This window comes from Xenopus laevis, chromosome 6L (genome assembly GCF_017654675.1).
Source record: "Xenopus laevis strain J_2021 chromosome 6L, Xenopus_laevis_v10.1, whole genome shotgun sequence".
NCBI classification, from domain to species: Eukaryota; Metazoa; Chordata; class Amphibia; order Anura; family Pipidae; genus Xenopus; species Xenopus laevis.
This window is the reverse complement of record NC_054381.1, coordinates 148,450,705-148,476,367: the sequence shown is the minus strand read 5'-3', so window position 1 is coordinate 148,476,367 and position 25,663 is coordinate 148,450,705. Positions and strand designations below refer to the sequence as shown.

The 25,663-nt window shown below is 38.4% G+C and overlaps 1 protein-coding gene across 2 annotated transcripts in view; it reads left to right on the top strand.

Annotated features, from left to right (window-relative positions):
* Positions 1–25,663, top strand: part of samd12.L (sterile alpha motif domain containing 12 L homeolog) — a 346,283-nt gene that overhangs the window by 160,626 nt on the left and 159,994 nt on the right. For both annotated transcript variants that reach the window (XM_041566617.1, XM_018268224.2), the window contains exon 5: positions 15,662–15,802. In XM_041566617.1, the coding sequence (XP_041422551.1) occupies positions 15,662–15,802 (141 nt within the window). The remainder of the gene's footprint in view (positions 1–15,661; positions 15,803–25,663) is intronic.

Here is a 25,663-nt window from a genome sequence, read left to right as displayed (position 1 = left end):
GCATTGAATTGGAGCAGATTTTCTATTGGTTACTTTAGAATGTTTACATGTTCATATTATACTTAGAACTCTGTTACTAAAGGAATGCAAAGTGCAAAACTTTGGCCACATATGGCTACCCCGTTCTTTAAACAATTTTTTCATAAAGTACTTGTGTTTCTCTTATGCCGCCTTAAGTTGGCCATAGACGCAAAGATCCTATCGTACGTAACGAGGATTCGTACGATTTTCAGACCGTGTGTGGAGAGTCCCGCCATTTTTCGTCCAGTGGAGATCGGTCGTTTGGTTGATCGGACAGGTTTGATTTTGTCCCGACCGTCCTGCCGGAGCCCGTTGCGCTCTCATCGTAATCTGATCGTTCGGTCATATATATAGACAGACAGACAGACAGACAGACAGACAGACAGACAGACAGATAGATAGATAGATAGATAGATAGATAGATAGATAGATAGATAGATAGATAATAGATAGATAGATAGATAGATAGATAGATAGATAGATAGATAGATAGATAGATAGATAGATAGATTTATTAATAGATTGATTAATAGATAGATAGATAATAGATATATAATAGATGATAGATAGATAGATAGATAGATAGATAGATAGATAGATAGATAGATAGATAGATAGATAGATAGATAGATAGATAGATAGATTTATTAATAGATAGATAGATAATAGATATATAATAGATGATAGATAGATAGATAGATAGATAGATAGATAGATAGATAGATAGATAGATAGATAGATAGATGATAGATAGATAATAGATATATAATAGATAGATAGATAGATAGATAGATAGATAGATAGATAGATAGATTTATTAATAGATTGATTAATAGATAGATAGTTAATAGATATATAATAGATGATAGATAGATAGATAGATAGATAGATAGATAGATAGATAGATAGATAGATAGATAGATAGATAATAGATAGATTGATAGATAGATAGATTTATTAATAGATTGATTAATAGATAGATAGATAATAGATATATAATAGATGATAGATAGATAATAGATAGATAGATAGATAGATAGATAGATAATAGATAGATTGATAGATAGATAGATTTATTAATAGATTGATTAATAGATAGATAGATAATAGATATATAATAGATATATAATAGATAGATAGATAGATAGATGATAGATAGATAGATTTATTAATAGATTGATTAATAGATAGATAGATAATAGATATATAATAGATGATAGATAGATAGATAGATGATAGATAGATAGATAGATAATAGATAGATAGATAGATAGATAGATAGATAGATAGATAGATAGATAGATAGATAGATAGATAATATCATTGTGAGTTTACAGATGGTACTTGATGGATATAAATGGCCCAATCTTGAAAAAAAAAAAAACACGAATATACAATGTATTACATCCATTTACCTGCATGTATTAAATCCGTGGCCAATGCATGTTTTATAAATACATTATTATATATAAATGAGCTGGGTACATTTGCATGCATGGCAGTATCATTGTAAGTAATTTAATTGCTGGGGATAAAAATAGCAGGCACCACATTTGTAATAAATAAACCAACCAGTGCGTCTAAACTGCTGTAGCATTGCCAGTAAATCAGCTGCATAAATAAGGACAGAATGAATAAATAATAAGTATTACTGTGCCTTCCTATTGCATGGAGCCAGTTGACTAATGATCCTGGCTGTAGAGTGAAACCTAACTAAGCTAACCTTCCCATAACAGACATGATTGTAGTGATTAGACTGATCCTATGGTGCCTCTGTACATACAGTTTTATTATTGTGAGCTCTAACGAGCAGGGCTATCTTTACATCTTGTATTTGTCAGTGTTTGTATGTTGTCTGTATATAAATCACGTGCCCATCCTTATATAATATGTTGCTGCTTTATAATTAACAATAAGAATAAGTTTATACAGTTACACCCATCGGACTCTAAAGGTGGCCATAGACGTAACAATTATGATCTTTCTTGGAAAAGATCTTTCCAAGAAAGATCGTTTGTTTCAGTATACACATGTAGAGCTCAATAGACAGATACACAGGCATACCGCCCAACATTTTGGAAACAGAAAGAGGGACAAAAAGATTTGCTACGCGTAATGCGGAGAATTTTTTGACCACGTCCATATTTGTTGAGGTTGAGCTGTCACAAGCGGGACTGTCCCGCTCAAAACGGGACAGTTGGGAGGTATGATACAGGTAGAAACAACAGAATTGTACCTGAATCTGATGATTCAGCACTAACAATGGCCGATGTTTGGGTGTCTTTAAAGGCACCCGATCAAAATATTCCATCCAACCCGATCGGCGAGCCGACCGATATCCAAGTCTTCTCCCGATATCGGTCGGATCTTATCCCATCACCTGGGGGCAGATTTACTAAGCTCGAGTGAATAATTCGAATAAAAAAATATTCATATTTTGAAGTAATTTTTTGGGTACTTCGACCATTAAATTGGTCAAATTTGATCGAATTCGATCGAATCGAATGAATGTAAAAATCTTCGACTATTCGACCATTCGATAATCGAAGTACTGTCTCTTTAAAAAAAACTTAGACTTCATACTTCGCCACTTTAAACCTACCGAATTGCAATGTTAGCCTATGGGGACCTTCCAGAACACTTTTCTAAGTTTTTTTTGATTGAATAAAAATCATTCGATCAATCGCTAAAACTCGTTAGATTCGAAGGATTTTATCGTTCGATCCAACGTTTTTTATTCGATCGTTTGATTGAAGCTTTTGCGCTAAAATCCTTCGAATTCTATATACAAATTCGAAGGACTTTGCTTCGAGGGTTTTTTAACCCTTGAAATTCGACCCTTGATAAATATGCTCCTTAATATTGTATGAAAATTTGTTTCGTACAATATTATCTATGGCCACCTTTAGGTATAGGGATGGGATCCGTTATCCGGAAACCCAAAGCTGCAAATTACAGGAAGGCCATCTCCCATAGACCCAATTTTAATCAAATAATTACATTTTTTTTAAATGATTTCCCTTTTCTCTGTAATAATAAAACAGTATCTTGTACTTGATCCCAACTAAGATATAATTAATCCTTATTGGAGGCAAAACCAGCCTATTGGGTTTATTTAATGTTTAAACAATTTTTAGCAGACAAAGCAGTCTATTTATGAAGCTTAATTTTTTTCTGGTCGAGTTGTTTAGGAGGACAACCCAAATTCATAGAGGAAAAAACAATACTCCAGCTAAAACCTGTTGAAGTCATGTAGAAGTCATTGGCAGATGTCCCTTTTACAATTTGAAGATTTTTCTTGCCTTCATGATCTTCGAGGGTTTCCGGCTGTTTATTGTTCTGTATTCCAAAAAAGATGAGTTTTTCGGGCGTCAAACCCGAAAAAGGTACACAATTTGATTTGATGCGCGATTTTGTCGCAACTTTTTCCTACACCAACATATTCTATATCTTTTTTTTTTTTTGATAAATTAGGTAAATTCGGCGATGGGAGTTAGGTCAACTTGTCTATTGTTTTGCCCAAACACTGTATTTATTGTAGACCAAGGTGCATTCACACTTGTGATCAAAAAAGGGACACTCATTGGTGCTTCATGTCTTTTTTTTCATTTCAAGTCGCTAGACTTTATATTTTCAGTATTTGGTTAGCTTGGTGCTTTTGGTGCCCTTCATGGTTCCTTGGTGACCTTCATAGGCCAATCCCATGACACATGTTTTATAATGAGAGATAAAGGTCACAAAAGAATTCATTCCAGGTTTCCTCAGCTCACAGAATCACTGGTGTCACTTCATAAACAGACTTTCATTTTGTCAGTCTATCTGCTTTGAATTAGAGGTTGACTTTGCAGCAACATTAATTCTCAATGTGGTCTGTCAAAACACCGCGCAAAATATACATATTTTCTTTGATTCTTAAGCTAATATTGAGGTACGTAGGAGAGAATTCAAAGTAGACCTCTCGTTCAGGCTTTTCCCCTGCTATTTGCTAGGGATGCACCGAATGATGGATTTTGTTCAGGATTGGCTGAATCCAAGCCTTTTTTTGCACAATTTGGACAACAACAGCACCACCTGCTGTTCATTTTTTGCCAACTTGTTACAATTGGTAGAGCAATAATTTAGTGAGAAAAGGAATGTCTTGTGATGTTGCTCTGCTCAGAAAATAAAATTAGTGAGCAGTGATGAGACATCTGATGTTTCTCTGGGGTCCGTCCTACCCTCTATTGTCAATCACACACAGTTAGCCAACTGACGAAGAGGAAGTCTTGAGGTATCACCATCTCTGAAGGCAGCAGTATCTTCAGGTTCCCCACAGTGGCCTGCAGTAAAAAATGTAGTCTGGTTGTGTAGAAAGATCTGGAAGGGTAATTTTTGAAGTAAGTGGCAAAAGTGAAGTCATCTGGACCTTTGGAACTGCAATTACGCTGGAATTATGGGAAAAATGCTGCATTGTAAGAAAAAAAACATGGCGATTGTATGTCAGTGGCTGGTAAGACACCATAAAGACCTTCTAACAAAAGACTTTGCAAAATATGTATTTTTGGCAATAAGAAATTGCTGTTGAAGCATGCGCTTATCCTAGTGGGGTCCCCTCTGGAGCTGGGAATTCAGCTGTATCTGTACAGGGAAAGACTTATATCCCCTTTAAATGATAATGACGTATATCCCCTTTAAATGAGCTTATTTCAAAATATGCCGTATACTAACATTTAGGGGGGTGTTTACTAAAACTCTAATTTATCTAATTTTTCATTAAAACAAAGTCGACCTAATTCCCATCTACAAATTCAGCTCATTTATCAAGAATTCAGCTTGAAAAAGTCAGGTAAAAGTCCCGACAAAATTGTGCAACAATCCGAATTGTACATCGTTTCACGCCTGAATCACTCAACTTTTTCGAGTTGTCATCCAAAACCCCCTGACTTTTTTTGGATTATATTGTACGAAACTCGGCTCAGATCACCATGTCAAGAGACATCTTCAGGACATCTGCCATTGACTTCAACATGACCTCGACAGGTTTTAGCTGGAGTATTTGGATTTGAATTTTTAGCACCTTTGGGGTATAATACATTTCTAAAAATTCTAGTTTTTTTTCCCTCTAAAAATTCAAGTTCAAAAATCGAGGTTTAATAAATAGGCTTATTGTTAATTCAGGCCACCCATTGTTTAGTGGTCCATAAGGACAAAATTAAGGAATGTCTCATATGAAGCAGAACTAGCAGCAAACTGTTGCAGCGCTATCCAGAAATGTCATTACTGCCTGTGCCTGTTATTAAGCTGCTTTTGCAAATAACACAAAATTAAATATTTTAATCAGGTCCAGGCTGGTGGTTAATTTGGGTCTAGATGGTTTATTTATTTTTTTGGTTTAATTTTCTCGGAATTATATTAACTATTACAACTTTTTTTTTTTTTTTTTTTTTTTTAGATCAAACCGTTTCCTCTGTATTTAGATGGGCAAAATTGTTGTAGTTAAATGGGAACATGTTTAACCAACCGATGGACATTGGAATGTGCAGACTTCTGCTGTTTGTTTAGGACACACAACAAGAGTTGCTTAGTTGCACCAGGGATATTGTTAGGCTAATGGAGAAACTGCAGTAATTTAAAAAGGAAATATCTGAGCTGTAGTGTGGTTGTAAAGGCGCAGTTCCCCTTTAAGTTAACTTTCAATATGTTATGGAATGTCTAATTCTAAGCAACTTGTCAATTGTCCTTTATTTTTTTATTTTTAACAGTAATTGAAATGTTTCCCCTTTTCTTCAAGTATCACCTCGCTCATGGTTGGTATCGATTTTTCAAACCTTTTTTTGAAGATGTTTCTTCTAGCTGATGCTCGAATTAGTTTTTTACATTTAACTCAAATTTATCAGATTGCCATTGCGAAAATTCGACTTTATTGGACAAAACCCCCAACTTTATCAGATTATCCAGCTCAGATCATAATGTAAAGAAACAACTTCAGGGACATCTGCCATTGACTTCGACATGACCTCGACAGGTTTGAGATGGAGTATTTTTTGGATTTAGATTTTTAGCACCTTTGGGGCACAATGAACCTCTAAAAATAGGAAGTTGTTTTCCTCGAAAAATTCCCTTTTTTAACTAAAAGTTAAAGGGATACTGTCATGGGAAAAAAAAATTTTTTCAAAATGAATCAGTTAATAGTGCTGCTCCAGCAGAATTCTGCACTGAAATCCATTTCTCAAAAGAGCAAACAGATTTTTTTATATTCAATTTTGAAATCTGACATGGGGCTAGACATATTGTCAATTTCCCAGCTGCCCCAAGTCATGAGACTTGTGCTCTGATAAACTTCAATCACTCTTTACTGCTGTACTGCAAGTTGGAGTGATCTCACCCCCTCCCTCCCCCCCCCTCCCAGCAGCCAAACAACAGAACAATGGGAAGGTAACCAGATAGCAGATCCCTAACACAAGATAACAGCTGCCTGGTAGATCTAAGAACAGCACTCAAGAGTAAAAACCCATGTCCCATTGAGACTCCTTCAGTTACATTGAGAAGGAAATACAGCAGCCTGCCAGAAAGCATTTCTCTCCTAAAGTGCAGGCACAAGTCACATGACCAGGGGCAGCTGGGAAATTGACAAAATGTCTAGCCCCATGTCAGATTTCAAAATTGAATATAAAAAAATCTGTTTGCCCTTTTGAGAAATGGATTTCAGTGCAAAAGTCTGATGGAGTAGTACTATTAACCCTTTAATTTAAATGTCAACAACCCCTTTAAGGAACAATGGCATTTCTTCATGCCTATGGCAAGAGTAGTGTTGGTAACTTTATGTTTGCCCGACTCCGTGCAGGGGGCAGGGCGGGCAAGGTCAATGGGGGTGGGTGATGTAGGAGGCGGGACCTGTGATGTAAGGGCGGAGCTTGTGTTGTGGCGATTGGCTGATCACCATGCCATTTACGTCAATGTCCTGTCTGGATTTCCTAATTTGGTTTTCACTCAAACATCCCTTCGGGTGAAACGTTGAAGACCAGACAGGTGCCAACCCTAGGCAAGACATGAGTACATGGCTTCCTTTCCGCCCCAACACTGTGAGGTACAGACCACAGCAATGCTCCAAATGCAAGGGGCACATTTACTAATGGTCGAATATCGAGGGTTAATTAACCCTCGATATTCGACCCTCCAAGTAAAATCTTTCGACTTCGAATATCAAAGTCGAAGGATTTACCGCAAATACTTCGATTGAACGATCGAAGGTAAATTAAATCGAACGTTTCGAAGGATTTTAATCCTTCGATCAGAAAAAGTTTAGCAAACTTATGGGGAAGGTCCCCATAGGCTAACATTGTAACTCGGTAGGTTTAAAGTGGCGAAGTAGGTAGTCAAAGTTTTTTTTAAAGAGACAGTACTTCGACTATCGAATGGTCGAATAGTCGAACGATTTTTAGTTCGTATCGTTCGAGTCGTAGTCGAAGGTCGTAGTAGCCTATTCGATGGTCGAAGTACCCAAAAAAAATCGACGTTTTTTTACTTCGAATCCTTCACTCGAGCTTAGTAAATGTGCCCCCAAGTGTTGCTGACTTTAACCCCCTGTAAATGAGCCCTGAAATGTGTTAAAATGAAAAGTTCCCCATAGTGGATGATATTAATGGCCGACATGCTCGTGGCTTTTAATAGTAGAGAGCTTATTATTATTTACCAGGCTAAAATGAGATCTTTAATTAAACCTGCTCCATTTCCACTACTAAATTATATCCTTGGCTTCCCCGGCTCCTTGGGACATGTTATGTCGCTTGAGTATTCTTAATCAACAGAATTACAGAAGAACTGATGGGGTTCCATTGTTTCTCCTTCACATCCATTTAATTTGAGGAATTAGTTTCATTACTGTAAAGGCCTTCCTATTAATGTGCTCTATGTTTTTTTCCTTTCTATCCCCTGGAGAGCCATTGCCTCTTAACAATCTAAATCAGGTTGATTGGTGCAAGATGTCTCTGCAATGTTATTCTTGCTTCCACTTCCCCAGCGCTCTTATAGACAGTCACGTTGTAGAGTGAAAAGAATTACTAGGGGGGAGAAATGTTATATTTGTGAGTACTGATGATACCAACCATGTATAACCAAGGTATGTTATCCGTTATTCAGAAACCTGTTATCCAACAGGTTGCAATTTATGGGAAGACCATCTCCCATAGACTCCATTTGAATCAAATAATTCACTTTTTTCTTTTTTTTTTAAATGATTTCCTCTTATCTCTGTACAGGTATGGGATGCATTATCTGGAAACCCATTATCCAGAAAGATTCGAATTATGGAAAGGATATCGCCCATAGATGCCATTTTATCCAAATAATCCAAATTTTTAAAAATGATTTTCTTTTTCTCTGTAATAAAAAACAGTAGCTTGTACTTGATCCCAACTAATATATGAATAACCCTTATTGGAGGCAGAACTGGCCTATTGGGTTTATTTAATGTTTAAATGATTTTCCAGTAGACATAAGGTATGAAGATCCAAATTACAGAAAGACTTGTTATCCAGAAAACCTCAGGTACCGAGCATTCTGCATAACAGGTCCCGTACCTGTAATGAAAAAAACAGCGCCTTGTACTTGATCCTAAGTTAGATATTATTAAAGGAAAACTATACCCCCAAAATGAACACTTAAGCAACAGATAGTTCATATCATATTAAGTGGCATATTAAAGAATCTTACCAAACTGGAATATATATTTAAGTAAATCTTGCCCTTTTACATCTCTTGCCTTGAGCCACCATTTCGTGATGGTCTGTGTGCTGCCTCAGAGATCACCTGACCAGAAATACTGCAGCTCTAACTGTAACAGGAAGAAGTGTTGAAGCAAAACACAACTCTGTCTGTTAATTGGCTCATGTGACCTAACAAGTATGGTTTGTTGGTATGTTTGTGAGTACAGTGAATCCTACGATCCCAAAGGGCGGCCCTTATTTTTTAAAATGGCAATTTTCTATTTATGATTACCCAATGGCACATACTACTAGAAAAGTGTATTATTATGAAAATGGTTTATTTACATGAAGCAGGATTTTACATATGAGCTGTTTTATGCAATATCTTTTTATAGAGACCTACATTGTTTCGGGGGTATAGTTTTCCTTTAAAGGGGTTGTTCACCTTTGAGTTAACTTTTAGTATAATATAGAGGGTGATATTCTGAGACTATTTGCAATTAGTTTTCATTTTTTATTATTTGTGTTTTTTGAGTTATTTAGCTTTTTATTCAGCAGCTCTCCAGTTTGCAATTTCAGCAATCATGTAGCTAGGGTCCAAACTATCGTAGCAACCATACATTGAGAGACTGGAATATGAATAGGAGAGGCCTGAATAGAAAGATGAATAATAAAAAGTAGCAATAACAATAACATCGTAGCTTTACAGAGCATTTTCTATTTTTTAGATAGGGTCAGTGACCCCCATTTGAAAGTTGGAGATAGTTAGAAGAAAAAGGAAAATAATTAAAAAAAAAAACTATAAAAAATAAATAATGAAGACCAATTGAAAAGTTACCTTGAATATACCATGCTAAATGTTAACGTAAAGGTTAACCATCCCGTTAATCCTTATTGAAAGAAAAACAATCCTATTGTGTTTAAATAATGTTTAAATCATTTTTAGGAAGACTTAAGGTATTGAGATCCTTATCTGGAAAACCCCAGGTCCCTAGGATTCTGGATACCAGGTCCCATACCTGTATTTGGCAGCAGTTGTTACTCCAGTCCATAGGATAGTCCATATTCCTTCAAGCACACAATGAATTATTTTTGAAAATACAATATTTTTGAAGAAAAGGAGATACAATGGGTTTGAAGGAAGGGGTATATTATCCAACTGTGATAACAAGGACTCATTTAAATATTCACCTTAAGTAGTGGGTACTGTATGTCCTCCCATGCTACTTGTCTGTCACTGAAAAATGAATGAATCCAACCCCCCATTACTATATTTTACTATGCGTTTTGCCTGGCAAGGTTAGAAATACATACCAATTAAAGTGACCCCAAATAGCTACTGTGGGTTTCCCAGGTACTTTACTTGTCAGGCTTTGCCAGGCTGTTTAAAGTTAATGAATTTCAAGCTGACAGTTGACAGTGTTTAAGAAAGATGGAATTTTTTTTTAGCCAACTCTCCATTAAATTTATATTTTTATTCAAGAACGAGTCTCTGGGGTGCAAAACTGTTTCCTTTTAAGATGTAGTAACTCTCTTACCCCATGTACCTGCAGCTATGAAATATTGCTCACCTATAGTATATGCAGAAATCCTAGGCCGTGCTCTGCAAGGAATAATGGGATTCAGAACGGGGACAACACACACTGATGTTAATAAAGCATAAAAATAAGCAATGACCTGTGAAAATAGATACAGAGCAATGAGGTTTTACCAACACAAATGCATGATAGACCCTACCAGAGACTTATCAGGGATCAGCTCTGAAATATTCCAGAATTATTTGCAATAGTCATACGCCAGTTTTATTATATAGAGTCTCCTATAGCTGTAGGTCTATGCCAAACCAGCACAGGAACTTGTAGAATTCCAGTTACATGGATATCAGTATGCAATAAGTTGGGTCTCGTTAGGAATTCAAATGGGCAGCACTCCGATTAAAAGAAAGCCTTTATTTTTCACATGCAGGGCAACAGCAGAGCAACGTTTCGAGCCCACCTGGCTCTTTATCAAGCTCTTTATTGAGACCCAATATGTTGGGTCTCAAAAAATGTTAAAATGAATGTGTCAATCCCCAGTTCAAAACCAGCAAATCCCCGCTAAACAAAGGCTTTTAACCTTAAAGGGATTCTGTCATGATTTTTATGGTGTAGTTTTTATTTCTTAATTTCACTGTTTACACTGCAAATAATTCAACCTACAATATAAAAGTGTACCAGTGCTGCACTATGGAACTGCTTTCTGGCAGGCTGTTGTTTCTCCTACTGGGACATGGATTTTACTATTGAGTGCTGTTCTTAAGTCACATGACTGGGGGCATCTAGGAAACGGACAATATGTCTAGCCCCATTTCAGATTTTAAAATTAGTTATAAAAAATCAGTTTGCTCTTTTGAAAAACAGATTTTAGTGCAGAATTCTGCTGGAGCAGCAATGATGCATTTTTAAGAAAACTTTTTTCCATTAAATAAACATGGATATCAGTGTAGAAATATCACCTTTAAGCCTTTGGGTTCAGAACCCTATGCCAAGAGAACTGTAATATCAGTATTAATACCAGACTAAAGTTAGAGGGTCGCAATGGCACCTGGTCAAATTTCGGATGGTTTCGGACTATTTTTATTAACATTGGAGACAAACATCACTGGTGTTGTTGCCCATAGCAACCAATCAGCAGTTTGATCCCAAATAGGGTGGGCGAATGTTTTCGCCTAGTTTCGCCGAAAAAATGACGCCCATAGACTTGTATGGCGGCGTGCGTCCAAAAAATATGACGTGCGTCAAAACAATTTTGCCGTGCGACAACATTTTTTTGATGCCCATAGACTTTAATGGGCGTCTGCGACATTTCGCCGGCAGCGAATTTTTGGCGAAGCGAAACGGGTCAAATTCACCCATCCCTAAACAAGAAAGAAATCAAAGGCAAAGATTGGCTGCTATGGGCAACATGACAGGTGATGTTTGTCTCCAGTGTTAATTAATACACCCCTTAATGTATCATTTGTTGTAGAGTCCTGCATTGGGCTGTGTAACTGTGGATAACCTGCAAAAAAGCAATATATGGGTTCAGGTCAGCTAATTGTATTACTTTTTCCTACCTCCCCTGCCTGCTGATCCAGTTTCTTGGTGGACGTCGGGTTGCAGATAAGGCAGTTGTGGGGAGTCAGACTGGGTAGCAGGTCCAAGTGTGTAAAAATACGGGTGTGGGTCGTGAGTCCAGGGTCAGTCCAGGTTTCAGAGATTGGACCCATGCCGGACTCTACTGTAGAGAGCATTTCTGACTTTAAGCTTTAAAATAGTATGCGATTAGGGGAAACAAAACCTTTTTCTGCAGGAGTGAAATTACATGTACACTGGGAACTGAAAAGACCTTAAAACAGGATTATCTCCTAGCCTTATGCCTTTTTTTGTTATTTGCTACTGGCAATTCCTCGCTGGAGGTTACATTTGATTTGTTTCGATTCTTTAGATTTATCAGTGAACAAAAAGTTTCTGGGGGTGACAAAAAAGTGCTGATTGGCTATTTGGTAACCCCTATGTGGACTGTCACCCTACAGGAGACTCTGTTTGGCAGTACAACTGATTTGTTTATTCAACCAAAACTTGCCTCCAAGCCTGGAACTCAATATATAATAAGCACCTGCGGAGTGGTGGATGAACTCATTCCCCAAAATTGCACTAGGAAGTTAATGAGAGCAATATTATTTTATGCAAAAAAATGATTATTATGAAGTGGATGCGCCCTGACTCTCCACAGTTGGTAGAATGGATAGCACTGGTGAACAAAACAGGACCACTCATAAAACTGACATATGTAGCCCGGGGATCTCCTTCAAAATTCGACAACATTTGGGCCCCATGGATAGATGCTAATCCAACAATAAAACACCAAGAAAAGGGCATGATGCCTATGATTAAGGGAGTGATTCCCGAAACGCGTTGGGCATTGGATTCTTACAGGAGTATGGAATAAAACTATATTCCTTCGTACCGGAGTGCCGTCCTTTTCTTGGTGTTTAATTGGATTTCAGCAGTGGGGACGCTGCGGACAGAGCACCCGACTGGAGCAGCAAAAAGGTGAACTTTGAGCGGTCCTTCTTTGTTGAGCCAAGTAACTAATCCAACAATAGCCCTCCCTGATATAACCTTACCTAGACAAGTTCAATAAACTTGCAACTGGTTGAACTTCGGAGAATACAGGATTGTCACAATGTATTTGTATCATGGTAAACCTAATACAGTATACCTCTGTATTACTGCGAACGTAATGTTTTATATGTTGGTTGTTAAAAATCAAAATCTTTAAAAAAAAATAAGCACCTGCTTTGAGGCCATTGGGAGCAACATCCAAGGGGTTGGGAAGCAAAATGTTGCTCGAAGCCACTGGTTGGGGATCAATGCGCTAAAACAATGTTGCCATTAAATAAAATTTTGGTATGACCTTACCCATCTGCAGATTAGCCTAATATAGCTATCTTTGAGTAAACCTCCATTGGGCAGTTAGTTCTGTGGAAGCTCTTCCTGAGATTCTATCCATGGTGAAATCAGATAGAGCAGTGCTTAGGGAAAGCTGAGATAGTCTGGCTCCGATATCGGGTGTAGATCACAGTTAAATGAATAAAGCGTGAACGGGTACATCTGTGAACAAGAACAATATTGACTATTTCCTGCATTAAAAAAAACCTTGAAATCTAAAGCATTTCCACAGTATAGGCTTACTGAATAATTCAGCAGCAAATTGTCTCATTATTCACCCTATCGACCTTTAGAGAATGCTGAATTGTACTCTGGTGTTGCCAAGGAAAGTGTCTCCTCGGCTTTTCCATGTACTGCAGGTACCCCAGGGACTATCAGCGTATCCTAGGGACCAGTCAAAAGATTTCTATTATTAAAAATGTCTATTTTATTGGCACCTTATAAATTAATAATTGATTCTTAATTTAGCATCTGGGTTCATTTTTGCATCACATACATGTTAGCAGTGAAAAACGAAGCATTTAAACCCCTTCTTCTCCCTACTGAAAGGTCCAAATAGATCCAGTATTGTTACTGGTGCTGATCTCCCAAATGGGTCCCTGGGGTAAGGGTGTAACATTTATTGTAGACTATTAAGGTAGTACCTGACTTTTTTTTAAGTTTTTTATTTTTGTAGGTATGAAATAAAACAGGAAAGGGTAGGCCATAGGAGCCAGTAGAGGACATATAAAAGGACATCATACATTGGGGTCACTAGGAGTATCTTGTATTGCAAGCCATGGGCCCCATGTTGCCTCAAACTTTTTTGGATATGTTAGTTTTGGCTGGGAAGGGTAAAGTTCACCAGTAATTACCAAAAATAAGGGTAGGGGGAGCTGAAGATTTTAGTGGAGTAGGATAGCTTTTTTAGTATAGTAGAGGAGCTGGAAATAGCAAAGATTGACATAGGAACAAAGTCCCCAATCGTTGGCCATACCCACTAAGCAAACTGAATGCCCTCTATGTCTGAGACAAACTGCAGCTCTTCTCCCCAGAAACATTGGATGACTGAGAAGTCCCAAAATACTTGGAAGTAAGAACCAATATCTTGTATATATACATTAATCTTGAGTCCTTGGGTACAGCTTTAAGAGCCTGTATGGAGTCAAAAACACTCATTTAAGGAACTTCACTTCTGTCACACACTGGCATTGATATTGGGTGCCTGTTTTAGCACATAAACCCACATTTCCTCTTCCAGCTCTGGTTTATCTCTAACCCTTTTTCCATGTATTCTGGCCAAAGGATCAGGACGGGCTTGACATAAGATGGTATAGAACCAGGTCCTTGGTTTGCCGAGCTTCACCCTACGCAAATATTCCTCAAGAGTAGAGTCCACTAGTTCAATTAACTTAGTGGAGAATTGGGTTCTACAAGCATGGTTTAGTTGAAGATATCAACGTGGATTGAGACAAGTGATAGGTTTCTCTGACAACTTAGAACTGCTAAAAAAGGAGAACTAAAATCCCCCAATAAGAAAAGCCCAGGGACGCTCCGCCAATGATGCGAGTTGAGGCACTCGCATCATTGCTCACGTACCGGTGCAGAGTAAGCGCAGCAGAGCTCATGGGCACCATCTTCCAGATCTTCATTTTCTTCGGCGTCCTCTTCCTTCCCATCTGCAATTCACGGCACTTTTGGCTCATGCACAGTTGTTACAACGACTCATCCAACTGCACATGCGCCTATACTGCGCTTCTTACAGATGAAGAAGAATATCCGGAAGATGGTGCCCATGAGCTCCGCTATGCTAACTCTGCACCGATGCATGAGCCATGTATTCAGGACACTTTCAGGGGTAATTAACTATGTGGGGGGCAGCAGGGAGGGGGGACTATTTAAGGTAGTAGGTAGGGACTTTTTTTATTGGAGGATTTAGTTCTCCTTTAATATCACCATTTTCTCCAATAAAGTATAGGATTTTGATTCCCCAGGAGGCCCAGCAGTTAATGTCTGGTGATTTTGACACAATCTAATGAAAATTCCCCATGATTCAGTATGAATTCCACAAAAAAAACGTATCATGAGAAGAAATATTGTATACAAGTCAAATCTTGTCGATTTCCTTTTTTGGCAAAATGATCATCATTCCCATTGTGTTTTATGGCAAGAATTCTACATATTCCCTTAGGATCAGAGCTTGTTTTTCTCAAGACACCAGATTTAACTACCCTTCCTCTAAGACTTATTGATATCAGCTACACCGCAGGGTTGGTGATATCTCTGTCTGATTCTACTGAGAGTGGAAAAAATAAGGCACTGAAACTATAATACAAAAAATATATAAATGATGAATGTCTAATGTTATATAAAATACACACAGCGCCTTTAAATCTTGTTGGGAAAAAAATAAATGGGTTATAGGAAACTGACTACTTTATCCTTAAAATGTTTTTCATATGAATTGTGCTGCTCTTACGTAGATCTAATTTGTTTCTTTTTTAGGTCGTGCTCTGCTGAGACTGACAGAGAAAAAGCTGGAGCGAATGGGTATCACCCAGGAGAGTCAACGGCAGCATGTCCTTCAGCAAGTCCTCCACCTGAAAGTCCGAGAAGAAGTCCGGAACCTCCAGCTGCTTACACAGAGTAAGAACTAGTCTTTTCCTTTGTCTTCAGTCTCAGTGGAAAAACCAAAGAAACTCTCTGCTGTACAATGGTAATCTGAGTATAATGCGCCCTTTGTCGGCATAAATTATTTTATAAGAGCCTTTTTTTAATAGGAAAGCTGTTCTGACTGCTGAGAACAATAAGAAAGTACGGATGCTGAACTGGTCACTTGGCAGGATAAATTTTGCTTTGATTCACATTTGCGTTCTGGCAGTTTAAATGTCAAGCTGCTGAGATGAAAACAGTTTGACCGTATTCAGGAATTGGAAATATATTTCTGGCTGTGCTCCGTGCAGGGGCTTGCTTGTACTGACATAGGTTTATGGTATCACTCACCTTCCGTAACACAAAAGGAAGGCTGTGGGAGGTCCTCATGGTCTTAGATTAGACAATCAACAACTGCAGCCTGAGCAAGTACGACCTAGACAGAAATATATTGACCTCTCGATATATATCCATTAAAATTAAGGTGTAATGGTGCTTTAATGTTTCATTTGACTACCAATGCGGTAGAATTTGTTTTTCTAGGTTATTCTTTGATCTGTTATGCTTTGTCGGTCCATTGGCATCACAGAGCAGGCATCATGCTTGTAGTTCATATCATTGCTCTAACCAAGTACAAATCCACAAGAGAATAATACACTCCTGTTTTTGGGTTCCCATCAGGGGCATAACTACAGAGGAAGCAGACCCTGCGGCTGTAGGGGGGCCCTGGAGGTATAGAGGCCCTAATTCCTAAAAATTTCAATAAATATTGGTAAAACAGGTCATACTCTAGACATTTTAGGGGCCTGAAAAAATTGCAGTGGGGCCCAGGAATATCTAGTAATATAGTTGTATCCCAGTTCCAAGCAAGAAATAGTTGTGGGAAGAGTGGGGTGTGGGTTTGGGAAATGGAAGTATTTGGTTGATTTTGTTTAGAGGTGCCAAGAAAGATAAGGCATATTTATATGAAAACATTGAATTATGCAGTAAATCCCTCTCGTCAGGTTGTTATTCTAAGGTTTAGATGGAGGAGAAGATTTTTAATTCTTTGTGCAACCTTAAATGAAAGATTTTCCCGTTGTCTCTTCATCCGTTAGAATCATCACAGTCCATTTATTCACTTTTGTCCAGGTGGATTTTACACTTTAAAAACTATTCCGCAAATTTTGGCTGCCGTGACTTTGCTTTGGACTAGCTTAGAGGGAAAATAGTCAGCGGAAAGTACAGCAGTAGGATACAAGGTGGGACAATGGGAAGATAGTTGGGATACTACTGTGAGTCACAGTAATTGGGATATGTGTTTGGGTCCCGGAAAGTAGTGTATTGTGTTATTGGGGTGTGTTCTTTCATATGAGTGCTTCTATTCATTTTCTTAATTTTCTTTATTATTAACATGTATTTATATAGCGCCAACATATTGCGTAGCCCTGTAATGTTATATCAGGGATGCCTCTATAAATTCAGCCACTGATGTCTTGTCTGTAGCTTGGCTTAGGGAAATTAATCAGAATGTCCTGATGTGTGTGAATCTCGTTCTGGTATTAGTTGACAGCCCTACATGTATTGAGGTAAAACTAACATCAATAATTGCCATCTTCTGTTATACTATTAGTCTTCTGATGGGTGGATGTTGGAATTTATAGCTCAACAAAGCTAGAGCAGGGGTGCGCAAAAGATCTGGATCTACCAGTACGCCTTTAGCTGGCGATCCGTAGATCTCAAGGCTCAAAGACGAAATTACCCTCTTATTTCATGTTTTTCATTCAGATATTTATTATTTTAAAGTTACAGAAGAAATAGCTGTTTGTTAAATATAACAATATACACTTTCTTATAAATCAATATTTAAGTAATATTTTCAATGGAACAGAATGCTAACAATGCTATTATGGGTGTAGCTCATAATAGTTCAGTATAACTAAAAGTAGTCCTCGTAGAGTCCTGCGCAGGTCCATTTTTTGGGACCCGTACCCAACCCATACCCGCAACCTGCAATCCGGACCCGCAACCCGCATTCATACCCGCTTTGAACTGCTACCCGACCCTACCCGCAAGTACCTTATCCGCAACCCGGACCTGTGACCCGCTGACCATCAATAATCAGGAAGTGCTGTCATTGTAAAACGGAAGTGACATCATCGGAAGTAGACATGATCAGAAAAAAGGGAGTAAAACAGGAAGTGCTGTCATTGTAAACTGGAAGTGACATCATCGGAAGTAGCCAGGACCAGAAAAAAGGAGTAAATATCGCTATTGAGAATACCCGCGGCCCGACCCGCAAACCCACAGGACCACGTCTTAACCGCACCCAGAATTCTCCCCTCAACCCGCAATGTACCGCAGGTACCGCTGCAGGACTCTAGTCCTCGCATTAGTAAAGTGTGGGCACGCCTGAGCTAGAGCCTGCATATTGGACATTCCAGTGCCATTGGGAGGTGGTATTGCACCCCTAAATACAGACAACCCTGGGTTAACATACTCATTTAACAAGGAATTGTACAATGATACACCTTCACCCATCAAACTTTTAATTCTTTGAGTTCCAGTTCACCATTGTCCCCACATACAGTGATCCAAAGCAAAAGTCCACTTGACGGTACACCAATAAATAGAAGAAATGCCTTTATTTAGCAATGGGTAGCAACACTTCAATGCTATGCACCTTAAATGACCCCTTAGGTCTCTCTGTATTTTCTCTCTTTCATTCTTGGGGCAATGACCTTGAAGGTACATTTTAGTCAGAAGGTAAGATACTGCAACCAAATGGTTTCTGGAATGGAGCACTGAGCTGCCTTTGCATTTATGTATGTTTCCGTCTATATGCATAAGTAAATACAATTATTATAGATTTTAAAATGACATTTAGGCTATTGTGTCTAAATGAATTCATCCATAATGCATGAGCGGCCCTGGATAAAATCACAAAGGATACTTTTATATGTCTTGCGCTTTTCCAGACGATTCCTGTCTGATTGATTATGTCTTTCATTTTAAGATACACCATGTGGCACTTGTGATGTTTCCTCTGTGTATGTCATTTCCAGCTCCAGCAGAACTTCACAGCAATTCCTTAAATGCATCACTGTCCCGCGTTCCGGAAGCTTCTGTTATCTCATTTTCTGTGACAGTTCCCATCCCCGTTGCAAAGCTTCAAATTTTATTGAATATCAGTGCTTGAGGAATCCTAAGCAATATAGACATTTTAGGAGCAGAGATCTGCAAAGGGTTGGTTCTAGTATGTTTGTGAAAAAAACGCTCTCTTTATTGTGCATATATTTTCTTTAATGTACAGGAATACAAAAATGCTTGTCTAATGGCCTCATTTATCATAACATGTCATTTTTCTTGCACTCTATACCTTGCTATTTTCAAGGTGAGCCTGTAGGCACAATGCTTTGCAGTCACAAAGTGGAGCACAGAGAGTTGCTCCGGGTCTTTTAATGTGCCGTAGCTCACACGTAGCTTGTATGTAGCGATGCCTGTGTTGTATTAAAAAAAATTCACTAAATATTTTCTGGTCTGACCTGGATATGATCATGCCCAATAGTGATGACAGTTTGAGCTGGCAGTAGCTTCTGAACTGAGATATAAACTATGCCTGGTGTTTCATGTTATGTATTGCAGCTGCGGTCGTCAAACTTTTTCAATTCAAGCCCAACTTTAAGGCCCAACCGTTGTTGAGCACACAAAATGGGTAGGACTGTAGGAAAATGTTGGTGTACCCAGAATAGCAAATGTATCTTCACCCCAAATCCTACTCTAAGTGGCCTTCAGGCTGAGCCGCTCTGTCACTGTACTGACCAGCCCCACAGTATGGCAACCACTGGTGTACATAGTGATGCCCATAGTACCTGTATCCAGACAGAAATGGACACCATTATCAATCATGTTGACACCATTCATTAAGGGTACTTTGTGACAAGCGACCATTGCGCATACTGATGAATTCCAAACAAGTACACCTATTTATGCAGGTAACCGTTGAGCTACCACTACCGCAGGGTTCCAACTATGGGCTGCTTCAATAGGAGCAGTGTTGGACTGGAGTGTGAGGGGCCCACCAGTCCCAACATCCAAGTCATGGAATCTGGAGCCAGCCTACACTCGTCGCTCCATCATGCACAGCGTCTCTTGTTTACCTTTACTTTTCCCCCTCACAATCGAGTGCAGAGAAGGAGCGTACTACGTTCTCCATCAGAGTAGAACTGGGTCGGTAGAGCCCACAAGCACTGGCGTTTCCCAGTGTCCTATCGGACCAGTCCGACCTTGAATAGGCAAAGCAGACTTGTGCCTAAAAAATCCCTCACAGACATTGTTCTAAAGATGATTGCAAAAAATGCCCCAATTTTGAGCACAATTATGTTTAATTTCTAAAAAGCACACAAGCCCCATTAATGCATCAGGCACAATTGCATCAAGTGCAAATCCACATGTCCCTTTCCCAGCATACCCTACCATTTGTCTATAGGAGTGGCAGCGACTGAACTGATCTTTATAGAAGAGAGAGTTGTTTTTGAAGATGACCTCCATGATATTCTCACCATCATTTTGTCGATCTCTTTATAGATCTTATCAACATTATTCAAAGCCTTAGAACATCTTGTTCATCATTGCAGGAAAAAAAAATCTGTAAAATTCTGGATTAGTGATAAATACCCTAAATATAAAATTCTGCAGTTGCTGTTCCCCCTCCAGCTACAGCTTTTGAAAGGAATCAGAGAGGTGTGAGTAACATTTTATGTCGCACATTAGGAGTGCTTTGGAAATTGTTCTTATTATTTGCAGCCTACAAATAGCTGCGCACTGCTCAATAAAGAAAAATATTAAAAATCAATGCTTTGCAGGTTAGGAGAGCCAAAAGGAGAGAAAAAAAGGAGTTAGGTATAAAAAAAAAACACAAGACAAAAAAACAATGAACATTCGTGGGTGGAAAACACAGACCAAACATCAATAAGAATTACACTCTGCGAAGCTCACGACTAGCAAGCGCCAAGCACACAGCCACAGAACATTAGACCTGACAGATGCTAAAAACTGCATCAGGGAGACTTGTTTCTACTTAGTCTTTTTGTAAAACCAGATAAGGTCTTGACTTTGTGAATCTGGGGGTCAAAATACAGAGAGAGGGGTTTAGTATGATATGGGTAACTCATCGGTGCACGCATTCTGCACATTTTGTTCCAACGGAGAATAACCCTCAGCTAAATTTGTGAATTATTTCTTAACAAAGCATTGCTTTCTATTGTTTGGCTGGAAAGGTTGAAAAAAAAGTTAAAAAAATCAGGCCCTACCTTTTTTTTTTTTAAAAAAAAGGTTTTTATTTTGCATTTTTATAAGTCCCTACCCTTTTAATGATTTTCTGGCAAGAACACTTGCACTCTCTGTAGTTATTTCTCTGTGTATTTTCCATTTCGTGCAGATGACAGATTGGTTGTTCTACTTCTTTTACATTTTTCTAATCTCACTCTTTAGTTTGATTTAATGCGTAACACGCAAAATGAGTTCCTGAAATCGTACTTTAGGAAGGAATACCGTCATAAATTGTTTTTTTAAGTTATATTTTGTGTTCATTTTAAATAACAAACAAAGGCAAAGGAGCCCGTTCCCATGGAGCTGGGAAAAACATCAGATAACATTAGTTATTTGTGTTTGTATTGAAAATGTATCCACAATTTATGTTCTCGCATTCATCTACGGTTTATGTGTATGAGTATAGACTAAGCGGAGGAATGATATGAGGTCTCCAACCAGTGGCCTACAGCTATCCTTAGAATCCTTAAAGCACAATTGCTTTCCCAGCTGGAAGGAGCGATTCTCTGATACATTTAAGATTTACAGATTTAGAAAGATATTCAGTGGTACCCAACTCTCCTTTGGGGTCAAAGGTAAATGGATATTGGAACCAACCAGTGACAAATCTCCTCCCAAAAGGGGCAAAGGGCCGTATACAAGTGGCCATGCACAGTATGTCCACCGTTCTATTGTTCTGTTTGTTCCTGCCATCAGCCCAAAAGTTTAAAGCAGCGGAAAAGAAGAGGAGCTATAGTTCATCTTTAAATCTTTACATGTTTGATTGTGAACCGGCCAATATCTAGTACAAAGATACTGGATTGGGATGCAATATACTCATACCTAAAACCCTAAAACAATTTAGACCAGCATTAAGGGGCTGATTCATTAAGGGTCGAATATCGAGGGTTAATTAACCCTCGATATTCGACTAGGAATTGAAATACTTCGACTTCGAATATCGAAGTTGAAGGATTTAGCGCAAATACTGCGATCGTACGATCGAAGGATTATTCCTTCGATCGAACGATTAAATCCTTCGAATTGAACGATTCGAAGGATTTTAATCCAACGATCGAAGGAATATCCTTCGATCAAAAAAACTTAGGAAAGCCTATGGGGACCTTCCCATAGCTTTTAGCTGCCGAACTAGGGGGTCGAAGTTTTTTTTAAAGAGACAGTACTTCGACTATCGAATGGTCGAATAGTCGAACGATTTTTAGTTCGAATCCTTCGATTCAAAGTCGTAGTCAAAGGTTGAAGTAGCCCATTCGATGGTCGAAGTAGCCCATTCGATGGTCAAAGTAGCCCAAAAAATACTTCGAAATTCAAAGTTTTTTTACTTCGAATCCTTCACTCAAATTTAGTGAATCGGCCCCTAGGTGTCATGGAATTTCAGGAACCAGAGACCACTTGAGGTGAAAGACAAAGTTTATTTGGAATAATCTCCTTGGCTTCTGAACTCACAAAGAGTCAGAACCCCGAACAAAGGAATCACAGAGTTTTATGGGCTTGGGAACATATGACATGAATACAGAAAAACAAAGAACTGCTCTTACAGCCAAGCAGATGGCTCTGTCTCAAGGCCAGGGCACTAGTGACCAAGATTAGCTTAAAAACAGAATCCATCCAAGTCAGGGGGGCTCCCGGAGGAATCTACATACACAGAATTTTATTCTTTCTCATAGGCAGAGCTGCAAGGGTCTAAGCAGTCCATTGATATCACCATTCAAGGCTGCATTTATTGGTCACAGTCCTTGCAGGATTCTCTGAGCAGTGAACAATTTAGTAGGGATTGAGTAGGGATGCTGTGGAAATTTAGAGCATTTATGTAAAGAAACGTTTTCCTTTAGATAGGGTAACAAATAATTATGAAGAAGTAGGTAAGAAATAATTATAGTATTCCTTTAAGCAGAGGAGACTACAGTGTTATTAATGACCTGATCAGTTATTTGTTTCCTGCTTTGAAACAATAAACCTCAAAATGGTCCATAGACATAGAAACAATCTTACCCGGTCTTGCTGTTTTTTTCACCTAAAATGGATCTCCGTGGCTTTTTTGTTTATCTATATCTATTCATATAGGATGAAGCATAATAATTATAAACTGCGCAGTTTCTGTTAGATTCTCCACTTAACCCGACATAAGTACCACTTTATGCATTCAGTTGCACTTAGTGGGGAGCCCTGAAGTCTGTGTGGTGGGTATTAGTTCCCTAGGGCAGTCGTCTGTGCTCCTGGCAGACCCAACAGCTTCCCATATATTTGCTTCAGAAGTTCAAGTTGAAATAGGGCTATAGGGCACTCATTTGCATGGCAGATAAACTCGGTATAATACATCAAGAGGCAATTGACCTTCATATCTCTCTATAGAACTATAGTATAAAAACCTTTCTTATGGAAAATACATTTGTTGCAAGTGCTGCATGAACAGCTACAAACTTTACTTTTAATTGTATGTGTATATATATATATATATATATATATATATATATATATATATATATATATATATATAATATATATATATATATAACACAATCCAATGAGTATCCGCACTCCAAGGCACACTGAGCTGGGGTGCACGGTTAAAATATATGTATTTAAATTCTCAGAAGATCCAGCACTCTTGTATATAAAAAAATATCTGTTTTTATTTCTGTTACATTCCAACGTTTCGGTCCCTGTTTCTCATCCTTGAGAAAGGTCCCAACAGGGACCGAAACGTTGGAATGTAACAGAAATAAAAACAGATATTTTTTTATATACGGGAGTGCTGGTTCTTCTGAGAATTTAAATATATATATATATATATATATATATATATATATATATATATATATATATATATATATATATATATATTTACCTTACTGCTTCTTTTGAAATAACCTGAAAGCTTTGACTTAACAGACAGTTTTATTAGTGAGGGCCGTATCAGGCTCGTATTCCCGTACTTGAGGGACCTCATAAAGAAACTCTTCCAGTTGTCTGTCAATATACAAGACTCCCTTGTGCCGTGTTTCACATGGAAGGAGAGCAGCAGGGAATTGGAGTTTGCCGTGTGCTGATAGATATGCACAATAATTTACTGTGTAATCACCTCATCTGTAAAAGCTAACAGGGAATTATGCCCTTTTGTAGTCAGTGTATTACCCAAATAGGAAGGAAATAGACGATTTTATTAAATAAGGAAGCTTAATTTTAGCAAATCCACCTTTAGTTGTGATCATAATGATGAAAAATGGTGTTCAAATTAGGCTGTATGGTTAATTAATGTTGTAATATATGATTCTTGCATTGCACGGGTTTATACAAACATGTTTATTCTATCTAAGGAGACAATCTGAGAGGCAACATGTTTTCTCACTCAAAACGAAGGAATTTTGGTGGTATAGTTACTTAGATTTTAAAGCTCAAGTCGACTTATTGCTTAATATCATATTCCCCTATACAAGTAGACAGAAACCTGACTGCCGGACAAGCAAACGCTTGGGGATGTATAAATAAATAGATTGGGACTAGGGATGGGCTAATTTGTCCCGTTTCGTTTCGACAAAACTTGGCGTTGGCGAAATGTCGCCGACACCCATTAAAGTCTATGGGCGTCAAAAAAAAAATGTTGTCGCGTGGCAAATTTTTTTAACATGCGTCTTTTTTTTTTTTGCACGACGCCATACAAGTATGTGCCCGTCATTTCCGCATCGAAACAAGGCAAAAAAATTCACCCATCCCTAATTGTGACCCCTCTAAAGTAAAAAATACATTTGTTTTTGCAATGTATGTTTTTTCCTAGTTTGTTTTGTTCTCCTGTAACCTCTTGAAGCAGAGACTTCAGCCGCCTAAGAACTTAACCCTGGTGGACTTTGGCCATGCCTCGTTCCACTCAGACTACTTCTCGTACCATTATGACCAAAGCCAATTATACCCAAACCATGCCTCCCAGGTGTATCAATAGGTAGGACAGGTCTGCAACAACGTGTCACTGGCTTAGTTGGAAGTTCAAGCTTCTCTCCAGATGGAGCAAACACACGGCCAACCAACCCTCCCTGATTCATTGAAGTCAACTGTATTTATATGGGAAGAGTTGGGTTCAGGACATAATTGGGTATTACTGGGGTATAACTAGGTGCGGCTGATCTGAGGCATGAAGTGGTCATAGCCATAAACCTCCAGAGTTCCAGTACTGGAATGATATTTCTAAAACATTCATGGGTAACGCTGACGTTTTCTAGGGTTGTCACAGACCGCCCAATGGCCCTGCATCATGATCCCTAAAATGTGCAGGGCTTTATGGAAAAGTGAGTGGAGTTTGATGGTTCGGGGAACTGTCGGGGCATAGCTGGGTATGGTTGTGTAGACTATCTCTAATATGTCCCTCATTTGATAATTCAGATGTTTGGATTAGTGATGAGCCAGCCATGGATTCGCAACGAAATTTCGCATGTCGAAATCTGCAATTTTTTTTCTCGAAAAGGTGGCAAAACTTTACTGCGCAAAAAAGTTGCAGAGACAAAAATGTTGCAGAGGCAAAAAAGGCACCATAAGAAAAACTCCTGTTGACTT